The sequence below is a fragment of the Lampris incognitus genome, chromosome 10 (assembly GCF_029633865.1).
Source record: "Lampris incognitus isolate fLamInc1 chromosome 10, fLamInc1.hap2, whole genome shotgun sequence".
NCBI classification, from domain to species: domain Eukaryota; kingdom Metazoa; phylum Chordata; class Actinopteri; order Lampriformes; family Lampridae; genus Lampris; species Lampris incognitus.
In genome coordinates, this window is record NC_079220.1 from 50004621 (window position 1) to 50017299 (window position 12679).

Genomic DNA, 12679 nt, shown 5'->3' on the forward strand with positions numbered 1-12679 from the left:
CATCAGCTGTCATGATAAGCTGTCTCATGAAGAATTTACTTTTACTTGACTCACTGGATTATTTTTCTCCTTATTTATTGAGCACTTTTCCTATCGTTGAGTGTTTCATTTAAAAAAGTTTTATATATATATTTATATATATAGAGAGAGAGAGAGCGAGAGCCTGGATTTTATATATATATATTCCACTCATTGGTTGAGCACTTTTATCTACACCGTGATGGCCACTGACACAGCAGCATGCTTGCTACACATTGACATGACCTCTGAAAGGGTGTGCCAATTATTGCTCGTGTTAGCTTAATCTGCCAAATTTGCCTCCATTTCTTTCACTTGCCACTTTCTTTTCCATAGAAGGATACTTCGTGAGAAAGATAACATTTTACCCTAATATTAGCTGCATATGCAGGATTTGATGCAAAATGTGCATACAAATCACTCACATTTTGAAAAATCTTCCTTTCCCCCTCTTAGTTATTTAAAAGTGAATTTCTTCCAAAGGTTTTCAAAGCACCCAAGCTTAGTACATTTATGCACTGCCTCTTAGTCATAGAGATGACTGGACACGTGTTGAGCAATTAAGATGTGACCATTTTTGGGGATTTGTTTCTTAAAGGAGAGGAGTTGCTGATTTTTGATCTCCAGAGCCTTGCTACGCTGGCTACAGCACGCTCCTTGGAGATGGGCTCTCAAGACGGCGGCACTGTGACTTCCGGGCGGCACTGTCCAGCCCGTAGGACGCTCAATCTACGTAGAAAATGCAGCTGGACACCGCGTAACGAACCAGTAAGACCGCATCTACAGCATTGTCTTTTGTTTAAAACGGCACGCCCCCCCCCCCCCCCCCCCAGGGACCTCCGTTGCCTGCCAACACAGGGATCTCTTGTTCGAATACCTGTGTTACCTCCGCTTTGGTCGGGCGTCCCTACAGACTCAATTGGCCGTGTCTGCGGGTGGGATGTAGATGTGGATATGTGTCCTGGTCGGCTGCACTACGCCTCCTCTGGTCGGTCGGGACGCCTGTTCAGGGGGGAGGTAGAACTGGGGGGAATAGCGTGATCCATCCACGCGCTACGTCCCCCTGGCAAAACTCCTCACTGTCAGGTGACAAGAAGCGGCTGGCGACTCCACGTGTATCAGAGGAAGGATGTGGTAGTCTGCAGCCCTCCCCAGATCAGCAGAGGGGGTGGAGCAGCGACCGGGATGGGTCGGAATAGTGGGGTAATTGGCCAAGTACAATTTGGAGAAAAGGGGGAACCCCCCCCCCCCAAAAAAAACTCCCAGCAAACCCCACATACATTAATTTTGGTAAAGTTGTTTGACACAATAAGTTGGAAATATCTAGAAGATTCATGTTAGACCTTTCTGTTGTTATCTGGCAACTGTCTTGATTGAGCGAGAGAATGTTTTTAACAGTGAATTTGATACGGTTTACTTCAGGTTTGCCCAGCCAAAGGTGGCATGGAAACCATGGATGGTCCAGAGCTAGCTATGCGTGTGAAGTTGGCCGAGTTACAGCGACGCTACAAAGAAAAACAGAGAGAGCTCGCCAAGCTTCAGCGGAAGCATGATCATCAGTGAGTGTGACCTTGTACATCCTGCTTTACTTCAAGCGTTGGACTCGCGTCGCTACTAGATAACCTTTTGAGCCGCCATCTCAGCATTTTGACGGAGGATTTCTTTCTTTAATTTGTCACGGATCCAGCCTTTTGTGTTTTAAAAATGGTTAAATAGTAACGCTCTTTCCGTGTGTGTGTGTTCGCTTTTTCGCATGTGTACATGCAAGCAGGAAGGAGGAGACGCCTCGGAGCCCCGCACGACGAGGACCAGGGCGCCCCAGGAAGAGGAAACCCACCCTCACCACGGGCCCCGTGTCCTCATCTGACGGCCAGAGAAAAGTCAAGTGAGTATCGCTCTGTCCATCTCCTCCTGGCTGCAGTCCAGCTGTGGCCGATAAAACCCCTCTGTATCGCTGGCATTTGGGGACTGCTTCTTATTGGCATAAACAGGAAATGGTGATAGCAAAACCGACCCCTGCAAGGAAGTCCACTTAAACCCATTCTTAACCTAATCAAGTCCACAAACTCAATTGTAACACCATGTAATCTGTGCCAGAGTTTGGGCACACATGTGTGCCCAAACTCTGTATGTTTACTAACAACTGGTTTTAGGAATGTGTGTTTTTTGTATATTGTGTGCCACACATGCTTGTGAGTGCCAGTGTGTGTGTGTGTGTGTGTGCTTGTTTAGTTTTTTTTCCCCTGCTGATCCTATATGTGAATGGCACTGCTGTGAGCGCTGGGCTTTAGCTGTGCCGGGCTTGGTTAGGAAGGGGGGAGGCTGCAAGCTAGCTGGCTGCTGGCTGCCTGCTGTGGTGGGGGACGACAGGCGGAGGCTGTAATTAGAGCACTGTGAATTCTCCTGTAATCTGTCCCAGCAGCAGGAATGTGACACACCACTGCCATAACAGCCCTGCTGGGTCACCAGGGGTCCAAAGGTTGGCGGGCCGGTCAAACAGGCCAGACAGTCCCAGAGATATGCAGACATTTAGGGCTTTGATACTGCATGTTTGCCTGCATGACTTTTGTGTGTTTGCATGGCGTATATTTGCATGTGTGTGCAGGTGCACTTTATGCATGTGAGAACCAGTATCAGTGTATGAGCTGCAAAGAAAGATGGAAGAGGAGAAAGAGAAGATAGGGGGAGAGTGGGACAATAAGAATTTCATTCCTTGATATCCAAGAAGCAGATCCTAAGCAAATAGCTCAAAAATGATTAAAGACACTAAAAAAGTAAGCTAAAGGCTTTAATTCTAGTAGTGGTTAATTGCCCAGCAGTGCTGCTCAGATTGGGACGGTTTGCTGGGAAATTTGCTTTCAAGGTTGAACAAGTCCTGTCAGCAGTGCCGAGTGTGCAGGGTTTGGAAGGGCTTAATGCACTTAATGCCATTTCATAGCTCTACGTCTTTCAGTCTCCCTCTCACCGTCTGTCTGTCTGTCTCTCACTGTCTCTGTGGTATCTGGGCAGCATTGCAGTATTCCCAGTTGCCCGTCTGCGGTGTCACCTCCACTGTCAAGTCAAGTCAGTTTTATTTGTATAGCCCATTATCACAAATTACAAATTTGCCTCGGTGGTTCTTTATAGCAACACAACATCCTGTCCTTAGACCCTTGCATCGGAGGAAGGAACACTGTCCTTTCCACCCATGTACCCCTGCCCCCTTGCCAGGCAACCGTTGAACTGATGTGAGTGGAGACATTGATGCTGGGTAACAGGGACACCCCAGTAAAAGGGCGACAGGCCAGGGCCCTGCAGCAAGGGGCAGCGGAGAGCGAAAGAGTGGGGAGGGGGATGAAGGTGGTAGCGGGCAGGGGAGAGTGATGGGGGAGGGGGATTCAGACTACAGTAAACCAGCATGCCTCTCTATTGTGTGAGATTTAAGCTGCAGCTAGCGACAGCTGCACTAGTTTTGTTTTGCTGTGAGATATGTAGTCCCTGTTTCTGTCACAGACATCTGTGTGTGTGTGTGTGTGTGTGTGTGCGTGCGTGTGTGTGTGCGCACGTGGTGGAGAATTTCTAGATGTTTCTGAATTGGGAGCAGGGCAGGCAGGCAGACTGGAGAACAGATTGGCCCCCATGTAGCGTTACATGGCAGGGTTATGTAAAAGCATGTACTATACCTGTCACTCAAACAGCTTCACCACGCTGACGCTCAGGAGCTAGACAGAGGGCGGTGGGTCAGTGGGTAACAGCACAGCCTCCCCTTGTTCACTTCAGTCTGCATGGCTCAGGAGGTGTGTGTGTGTGTGTGTGTGTGTGTGTGTGTGTGTGTGTGTGTGTGTGTGCACGTGGATGTGCATGAGTGGATGTGTGATGCGTTAAAGCCTCTCTGCTGCCTATCTGAGTTAAATCATGCATCTGCTGCACACGTTTACAGAACATACAAACAAATGTGTGTGTCTCTGAGCATGCACTGTGTTGCGCTTGCCATGTTCGCTTTAGTGCGTGCACACAACTCCTGTGTGGGCACAGCGGCGATTCCTCTATGGCACTGTTTCGAACTGAGTGAAGACAGAAGAGAACTATTGCTCAGCAGCAAACACTGCTAATCAATGCTGTTTAATTAGTCACTGTGTGCTTCTCCTCCCACACGCACACACATGCACACACGCACACACACATGCACAAACACAAAGGTAGGGAGGGACCCTGTCACATTGTGTTTGTCAGCAGCAGGAGGCCAGCCTCGGCGGGATCTGCCTCACAAGGACAGCTCACACTTCAGTGCCACCTCTGTCACTCTCTTGTCAGTCAATGGGGAGACTGCCTGATAAACCCCCACACACCCCCCCCCCCAACCATTCTCTCACTCGACTCCACCATTACTGATGCATGCTGCCACACACTGATTAGACACACACACACATATGATTCCATAGTCTTGATGTTTTTTTCTGAATTATAGAAATGTTAGCTAATCAATTTTCAGCCCTTAGCCAATACGGCATGTGTAAGTTCAGGTAGCATGTAGTGTTTTGAGTACGGGGATGTGGGACACAAGCCCTTCACTTGCCTGCGTAGCGAGTGGGAAGCGGAGGATGCGGAAGCCGCCGACCAGGCGACTGAAGGGGGGGGGGAGGGGCGTAACAAGGCCAGCGGCTGCAGGGAAACAAGTGAGACCCCACAAAATGTGAACCTGGAGTGTCCTAAACTCCACAGTAATTCAGAGGAAGATAAAATGACCGTCGATGACGTAGTAACTGTACTAGAGGGACCCGGTGTGTGTGGAGTTGGTGGCGCTGCTGCGTGCGTAACCTTCCCGGCAGCTGCTGCAGCCGAGTCCGGACAGGAGGTGCAGAGAGCCAAGAGGAGGAGGAGGATGACGATAGGACGGTAGTATGATTCTGACTCAGACGGCACGGTAACAGATTCCCAGCGACCAAACAATGCCCTCCACACCTTGGAGGAAATCAATGTTTTGTTGATCGGACTTTTGGCGAGTCTGTCAAAGTCATTGATTATTTCCCGGCACTGCAAAAACTTGTCGGGCTTGATTTATTAGATGGGAAAAAAGCGTTGTCATTTAAGAAAGCCTTAAGAAAGCAAAAAAGTACCTGTTCACAAGAAAGGGAAGGAAAGTAAAAGACAAAAAAAACCGACATGGGTGGGGGTTAGAACCGCACTGCAGATTTCACTCTGGACAGAACACCGGATGAACCACGTTTACTGCCTCCCATCACTTTATCCAGGCCATTATCACAGTTTGATTTAATTGATGCTTGGAGAATAAAGAGTCAAACAGCAAAGACAGTACACATGGGTGAAGGTTTCGGGGAACAGGATCAGTGCTGCCAGGCCAGACAGGATGCACAGGAGCAGCAGATCACCACTTATGTCTTTCACCAACAAAAACGTACAACCCTTTCTTTCTGCCTGGCATTCTAACATGAAATGACTACGGGGTAGATTTTTTTTTTGTAAAAAAATAAAATAAACAATTCTAATTATTTTGGGTAATTTGGAGAGAAAAAAATACACAGTTTTACTCTTTAAGTCAATTAGCACATTAAAGAAGTTGCCATAGCAACTTGCACCCCTACACCCGCCAGTATGTGAAGCCTACTTAAAGTACAGTTCAAATAAATTGCTTTGAAATACATTTAAATTTAATGCATTTTGGTGTATTTTTTTGTTCTCCTAATAAGAAGTGCTGTGTGGTTTACTACAGCCTCATGTAACCTTACACATAACACCGCCAACAACAACAACAACAACAACAATAATAATGATAATGTTCAAGAAAAAAGAGCTCTGGTGTCGGTATCGGTCAGTAATCGGTATCGGCAGATATCCAAATTCAGGTGTCGGAATTGGATCGGTACTGAAAAAAAAGTGGATCGGCACATCGGTGATATATATATTTCATGCCATAAGCAATCATCAGCTGTCAATAAAGCTACTTGAGGAAAGGACATACCATTTACTGCCTCGTCATGTACATCACGTGCATAACGTCCAATGGGGAAGGGAGAGGGGCGACATTCAAAAATACATGATCACTAACGGTCCAGTTGGGGGGGAGGGGGGGTATTTGTCTATTGGCATGATTTATTTGTAATTACAAAATAGGTGCTTATGTCTACCTATCTTATATCTGCAACTGCTGGCTAATTCATTCCTGTTATTCATACGTCGATATACGTGAGTCTAACAGAAGGAACATTCAAAAAGAGGTTTAATGCACACGTGTAGCTTTAGAAACAACCGTTTAAAGAATGTAACATCTCTAAGCCGTTATATTTGGTCATTGGTGGACAGAAACATTAATTATTCAACCACCTGGAAAATCCTCTTAAAGAACAAAGCATATTCAACCAGCAGTAAGATGTGCAAGCTATGTCTAACTGAAAAATATTTAACCATTTGCAAACCAGAAATGTCCACATTGAATAACAGGAATGAATTAGCCAGCAGTTTGCAGAGATAGCTATAAGCACCTATTTTGTAATTATAAATAAATCATGCCAATAGACAAATACACCCCCCCCCATTGGACCGTTAGCGATCATGTGTTTTTGAATTTTTGAATGTCACACCTCTCCCTTCCCCATTGGACACTTTGCACGTGATGTGCATGATGAGGAAGTAAATGGTATGTCCTTTGTTCTTTACCGAGTAGGTTTATTGACAGTTGATGGTTGCTTATGGCATGAAACAGGCTTGTACTGTCTCAAAGAATTTACTTGACTCACTGGATTATATATATATATATATATGTGTGTGTGTGTGTGTGTGTGTATATATATATATATATATATATGTGTGTGTGTGTGTGTGTGTATATATATATATATATATATATATGTGAGAGAGAGAGAGAGATATGAGAGAGAGAGAGAGATCTGCATTATGTGTATGCTCATTGTTCTCAAGCTGCATGACTGATAAATACACATGCGTGTGTACACATGCACCCCCACAACGTTCCCAGTTGTATGTCAGGAAATGTGTGAGCAAAGAGTTTCAGTGAAACATGTGTGGTATTTGTGCTCTTTAGGAGTCATAGGTCATTCCAGAGACCCACTTTTCTTACTAGCGCTGCTGATGCTATTCGAAGGCTATTTGTGCTGCAGGAGAGATGACAAAAGTTAGCTTTTTGTCTGCGCATGGCCCCGGCTCGCATCGGTGTGGTCTGTGGGCAGGCTTCCAGGGGGGGGGGGGATTCAAGGGCGTTTGGAGTGGTTGGCCTGTAATGCTCCTCAGTGTAGGGGGAAAGAGCCTGCCACACTGATATGGAAATGAAACTGGAGAGCTATGATGTCCACTGAGAACAATAGAGCCGCATACAAATGCAATGCCTTCCAACCATTCACTGTATCTTTCAAAGCTCCTCAGCGCTGAATGGGCTGCAAAGACACTCCCTAGATAAAGCGTTAAGGCTTCTTATCCCTCACTGCCCTCAAACAATCCCAGGTTCCTTGTTAGATCCCAATTTTTCAAGTGTGTAGTTGGGACACTGGGCTCCCCTTGTCCTATTTTTTCATGTTGTTCATCAGAGGAAGAAAGGAGAGTTATTAGATCCTGCAGAGAGGTGACTCAACTCTGTTTTTCCCCCTCTGATCTTTCTCTTTCTCCCCCGTCTCTCCTTTTTCATACCACAACTATTCTTCTCTAATGAATGCCTCTCCCTTGTTTTGACTGGCAGGTCTATAGGGGCGGGGCTTGCCCTGTCGCCGGAGGACCTTGGAGGAGGTGGAGACAGCCAGAGGAGGAAGAAGAAGCTGTCCAATCGGGGCTTTGAGCGACTCAGCAGCACACAGGTCAGGGTCCCCTCGTCCTCTTCTCTTTTGTCCTCTGTGCAGCCAGAAATAAAAGGGTCCACTCTTTGTTGCTTTGTGTTTGATATTTTCCTTTGTCGCACACTATTTCTAATTAGGTGCGACCCTCAGGAGTCAAATCCCCTGCTCTCCATATTAATATCTTTTTCATTGGGGCTCTCTCTTGTTTCTTTTTCTTCTCTGCGTGTAAGCAAGTGAGAGCTCTCCTCTGACGTTCTGCCGCTTGTGCCACTGCTGTGACCGCGAGTGTAGCCGGCTGTCTCTCACTGACTCATCTCTCTCTCTGTTCCCACAGATGAAAGCGCAGGGCTGCAGAAAGAGCGGTCTTCACAGTGTGCTCAGCTCTAAGATAGCCAGCGACGTCGCTCAGTTCAAACAGAAGGCCCAAAGTAAGAAGACTCTCCCTGGGACGGGCTCCAGAGACAAGGAGGCCTCGCCCTCCGGCGCCACACCTAAGCACGAGCACAGAGGCCAGGCCACAAGCAAAGCCGAGTGCAGGCGGGAATCTGGGGGACAAAGCGACACAGGTAGACGCCAGCAACCCCTGTCCTTGATTCTGTGTCCTGCTGTCTCACTTTGTGATGTGCGTGTACTGTGCTTGTAGCCGACTTTTTTAGGATTTTAGAACAAATGCGAGCAAGGCCAGAGTTCCCAGGCGCCTGGAAAAATGTGAGAATTTACAGTCTACTTTTCCAGTTATGGAAAACACCTGGGAAAGGATCAAATTGATTAGATGCCCTGGAAATATTATTGGCGTCTTGGCAAATTGTAAAGTTGGGTTATAAAATCTTTTTTTAACCTACCTGAGGTTCCACATCGCTTGCTTGGAAGTTTTAGGGTGTGGTCAGTGACCCCGGTGAAAGTTACACAGAGACTGTGGGGGCTTCCATTGATATTTCATACTGAATTTTTAGATTTTGAAGCCGAAATATAGCATCCACCATGTTTTCTCTGTCAGTCAGACATGATGTACTTTTTCAGGGATGAGAAGACAAACCACAAAACACTATGATATATGCAAGAAAGCTTTTAACAGTAAATGTGTAAGACTGCAAAATACGGTTGGAAGGGAAGGGAAAGGGATTTGATGACATGGCTCGCAATGCTTTATGGGATGAGTAGTTCATCCCTCTTAAAAAAAATGTCGACTACAGAGTCTTATATCTTTGTCTTTTTTTCCATTTTTCCTCTTCTTTTTTTTTCTTTTTTTTTGTTGCTTGGAATCAAGGCCATGATTTATCTTAATGTTAGCTGGATTGGTTCAAGGCTTAAAACTGTTTATATAGGGATTTTCTCTTGAAATTCTGGTCAGTCATATTTCAGGTCTGTATTCAAGCAAAAATAACGGAAAATAAACTCGTAAAGTCCTGGAAAGTTATTTTCTTGAACGAGAGGGAACCCTGAATGCGTCTTTTTTTGACCTTGGTAACGTTGAGAGTCTAAAAAGCCAACTGGCACACTGTCCTAAGAATTGAACCGTGATGGGTGTATGTAACTTCTCTCAGCAGACAGCGGGCCCCAGGAGGGCTGGACTAGGCTTGCGCGTCATGGAAAGAATAAGGGATCTGGCGTCCTGTCGCATGGTTCCTCCTGTCTGGGTCAGCCCAGCGCACGGGTCGTCCGTGGCCGGAGACACGAGACGACGGAGGACGGAGAGAGTACCCCTGCCGAAAGTGACTCCTCTGATCACGGTGAGTTATCCCAAGGTGAGCGGGTCAGGGGTCAGAAGTGACTTGACTTACTACACTGCAGTGGGCCTCTTTCCACGAAACAGGTACATTTACATACACAGTGAAAACAGGAAATCTGCCGTGCTGTCAGAAAAAAAACAAAAAACAATCGACTCTAGGTCAAACGCTTCCATTAAAATGCAGCCCCCGAAATCTTTTCACCTCTGACCAGAAGGTCGTTGGGAAATCATCACTTCCAGGTCAAACTCTTTGCAGAAATACACCGATCGTCACGGGCAGGGCCGCCTCCTGAGCTTATGTGTTCCCCATGTTAATTTGTAAGTAACTTTGAAAGTGATCCGCCCTGCTTTTCGGAGATGAGTGAAAAGGTGTTGATGAAAATCTCGTAAATGACAGCGGTGTCAGCGGCGCATTGACATTCGACACCTCAGCAATGGGCCTTGTTGGCTGGTTGGGACGAGACATGCGGCCACAGCTGTAGACAGTTGCTTGTGAGAGGCTTGACAGCCTAGGAGACAGACGGACTAGGTTGAGAACTAGAGAACAGTGACATTGATGCATACGCGTAGATGCGTGCGCACACACACACACACACACACACACACACACACACACACACATACACACACTCAGCACCGACATGAACACACTCACTTAAAACACTAGTACTCTAGAAACACCAGCCTGGAAAATACCGCTGGGGTGAAGCACGTTGTACATCATTAATATAAACGGCTAGACTGTTTATTTAGCCGCAAAGATAATGAAGTGATTACAAAATGAAATGGAGCTGGCAAAGTTAAACAACCTAAAATACAAGTGTGGCAATAGGCTGCCACTACCTGGGTTCCCCGGCACAGAGACACGGACACAGATCGTAAACGAGGACACAAATGCCTGTTTATTAAAACAGCTCTTTCAAAACACCAGGGATAAAACTCATGTAAAAAAAAAAAAAAACTTAAACGTTCATTAAAACATTCCTCAATAGAGAGAGAGAGAGAGAGAGAGAGAGAGCCCAGCTCTCACTCTAGCTCTGGCCTCTTCGTTTGGGGTGCGGAACCAATTTATCTGTCCCCAGTCGGTTAGACCGACTCCGGACAGCTGGTCCACACCCTGCTCTGCCACAACAAGCCCTTAACTCATTTACATTGTTCGACAGCTGAAATTGATAGGATAGCTGGATTTGTTTAGATTTATTTGACAAGCAGCAAGTATCAAATATAAAAGCAAGTACAAGCACGCACACGCGCGCACGCACACACACACACACACGGTACCAGTCAAAAGTGTGGACACGGGCTTCTGGGTAGCATAGCAGTCTATTCCTATTACCAACATGGAGATCTCTGGTTCAAATCCCCGTGTTACCTCCAGCTTGGTTGGGCTTTCCTACAGACACAATTGGCCGTGTCTGCAGGTGGGAAGCCGGATGTGGGTATGTGTCCCGGTCGCTGCACTAGCGCCTCCTCTGGTCGGTCGGGGTGCCTGTTCGGGGGGGAAACTAGGGGGAATAGCGTGATCCTCCCATGCGCTACATCCCCCTGGTGAAACTCCTCACTGTCAGGTGAAAAGAAGCAGCTGGCGACTCCACATGTATCGGAGGAGGCAGAGGGGGTGGAGCAGCGACCGGGACGGTTCGGAAGAGCAGGGTAATTGGCCGGATACAATGGGGGAGAAAAGGGGGGGGGGTTGGACACACGTGACTGATTGTATGTTTTTCGAAATCTTGAAAGCATTGCTTATTTCTGAATTTCTTTCCAAAACAATTAAGATTTTTAAAAAATGTACATTTTCTAAATGCCCTTCACTTTTTAACTGTTTCTTTTCTCTGTTACTGGAATAGAAGAGGAGGAAGAGGAAGGCAGTTATGACAGTGATGGGGGACATGCCGTCAAAGCCCAAACCCCCAGAGACATCAGTTCCAGCTCCTCTATGACTGGCCCAACTCCCTCGTCTGTCGTAAAGCTGGAGGCCAATCAGAAAGCCAGGAACAAGAAAGAGAGGCAAGGCCTTTATGGTAAGACGGCCCTTTGAAAATGATTTACAAGTAACCTAACCGTCCCCTGTTGTCATGGGGAGCATCTGTTTTGTGTTTCCCTGGGTTGGCTTGTTAGCTCAGCCTAAACCTGTTTCTCTAATTGAACCAAACAGGCGCCCGGAGTCTGACTGGAACGGAAGGGGATGTCAAAGTGAAAAAGAAGGCCCCCTGTAGGCTGGGACTTGGAGCTACAGTTAAGAAGCACCGTGAGGACCATGGGACAGAGGCAGTGAGGAGGCCACGGGGGCCCAGGCCCCAGGAACCTCGCTGGGGCAGTCTGGGGACCAGAGGCAGCCTTTACCGCAGGAGCATGGGCCTGGCCACCTTCCCCACCACTACTGAGCGCCTCAAGAGGGCTACACGGAAGAGCACCATGTTGAGAGGGGCGATCAATAAGGTTAGCGAGCCAGACCAAAACTAGTTAAGCAGTAAGTTGTAAGGCTTCAACAGTCATTATTTTCAACATGATCTCTCTCTATATATACAGACAGGTGACAAAATTAAAGGAAACATTTGAATGCCTGTCCCCTACAGTGAGGGGGTCCAGGGGCTCTATTATGCTGTGGGGGGGGGGCATTTTTCTGGCATGATTTGGGTCCACTTGTCCCCTTAGAGGGAAGGGTCACTGCAAACCAATACAAAGTTATTCTGAGCGATCACCTTTATCCTATGAAGAAACATCTCTGTCCTGGTGGGAGTGGTCTCTTCCAGGATGACAATGCCCCCCATCCACAGGGCACGAGGGGTCACTGAATGGTTAGGTGAGGATGAAAATGATGTAAATCATAAGCTATGGCCTTCGCAGTCACCATATCTCAACCACTTGGAACACCTATGGGAGAGTTTGGACTGACGTGTTAGACAGCGCCGTCCAGCACCACCATCAAAGCACCAGATGAGGGGAATATCTTTTGGAAGAATGGTGTCCATCCCTGCAGTGGGGTTCAGAGAATTTATGGCAAGGAGCGCTGAAGCCGTTCTGGAGGCTCATGGTGGCCAAACACTTTATTAAGAGACTATGTTGGTTTTTCCTTTAATTTGTCACACATCTGTACGCTATCGAGATATCAATATTTTCTGCCATAATACTGGGTGGTCTTCTTTGAAAC

At 46.9% G+C, this 12679-nt stretch overlaps 1 protein-coding gene across 5 annotated transcripts in view; it reads left to right on the forward strand.

Annotated features, from left to right (window-relative positions):
• The window catches only part of LOC130119122 (BAH and coiled-coil domain-containing protein 1), a 102286-nt gene that overhangs the window by 76373 nt on the left and 13234 nt on the right, over window positions 1-12679 (forward strand). For 4 of the 5 annotated variants that reach the window (XR_008810826.1, XM_056287533.1, XM_056287535.1 and 1 more), the window contains 8 exons: window positions 617-786; window positions 1441-1577; window positions 1790-1903; window positions 7706-7820; window positions 8134-8365; window positions 9344-9529; window positions 11376-11549; window positions 11684-11967. Coding sequence is in view for 4 of the 5 variants with exons in the window: in XM_056287533.1 (XP_056143508.1) it covers window positions 617-786; window positions 1441-1577; window positions 1790-1903; window positions 7706-7820; window positions 8134-8365; window positions 9344-9529; window positions 11376-11549; window positions 11684-11967 (1412 nt within the window). In the remaining variant the exon portion in view is untranslated. The remainder of the gene's footprint in view (window positions 1-616; window positions 787-1440; window positions 1578-1789; window positions 1904-7705; window positions 7821-8133; window positions 8366-9343; window positions 9530-11375; window positions 11550-11683; window positions 11968-12679) is intronic. The other variant, XM_056287534.1, reaches the window with a different exon arrangement.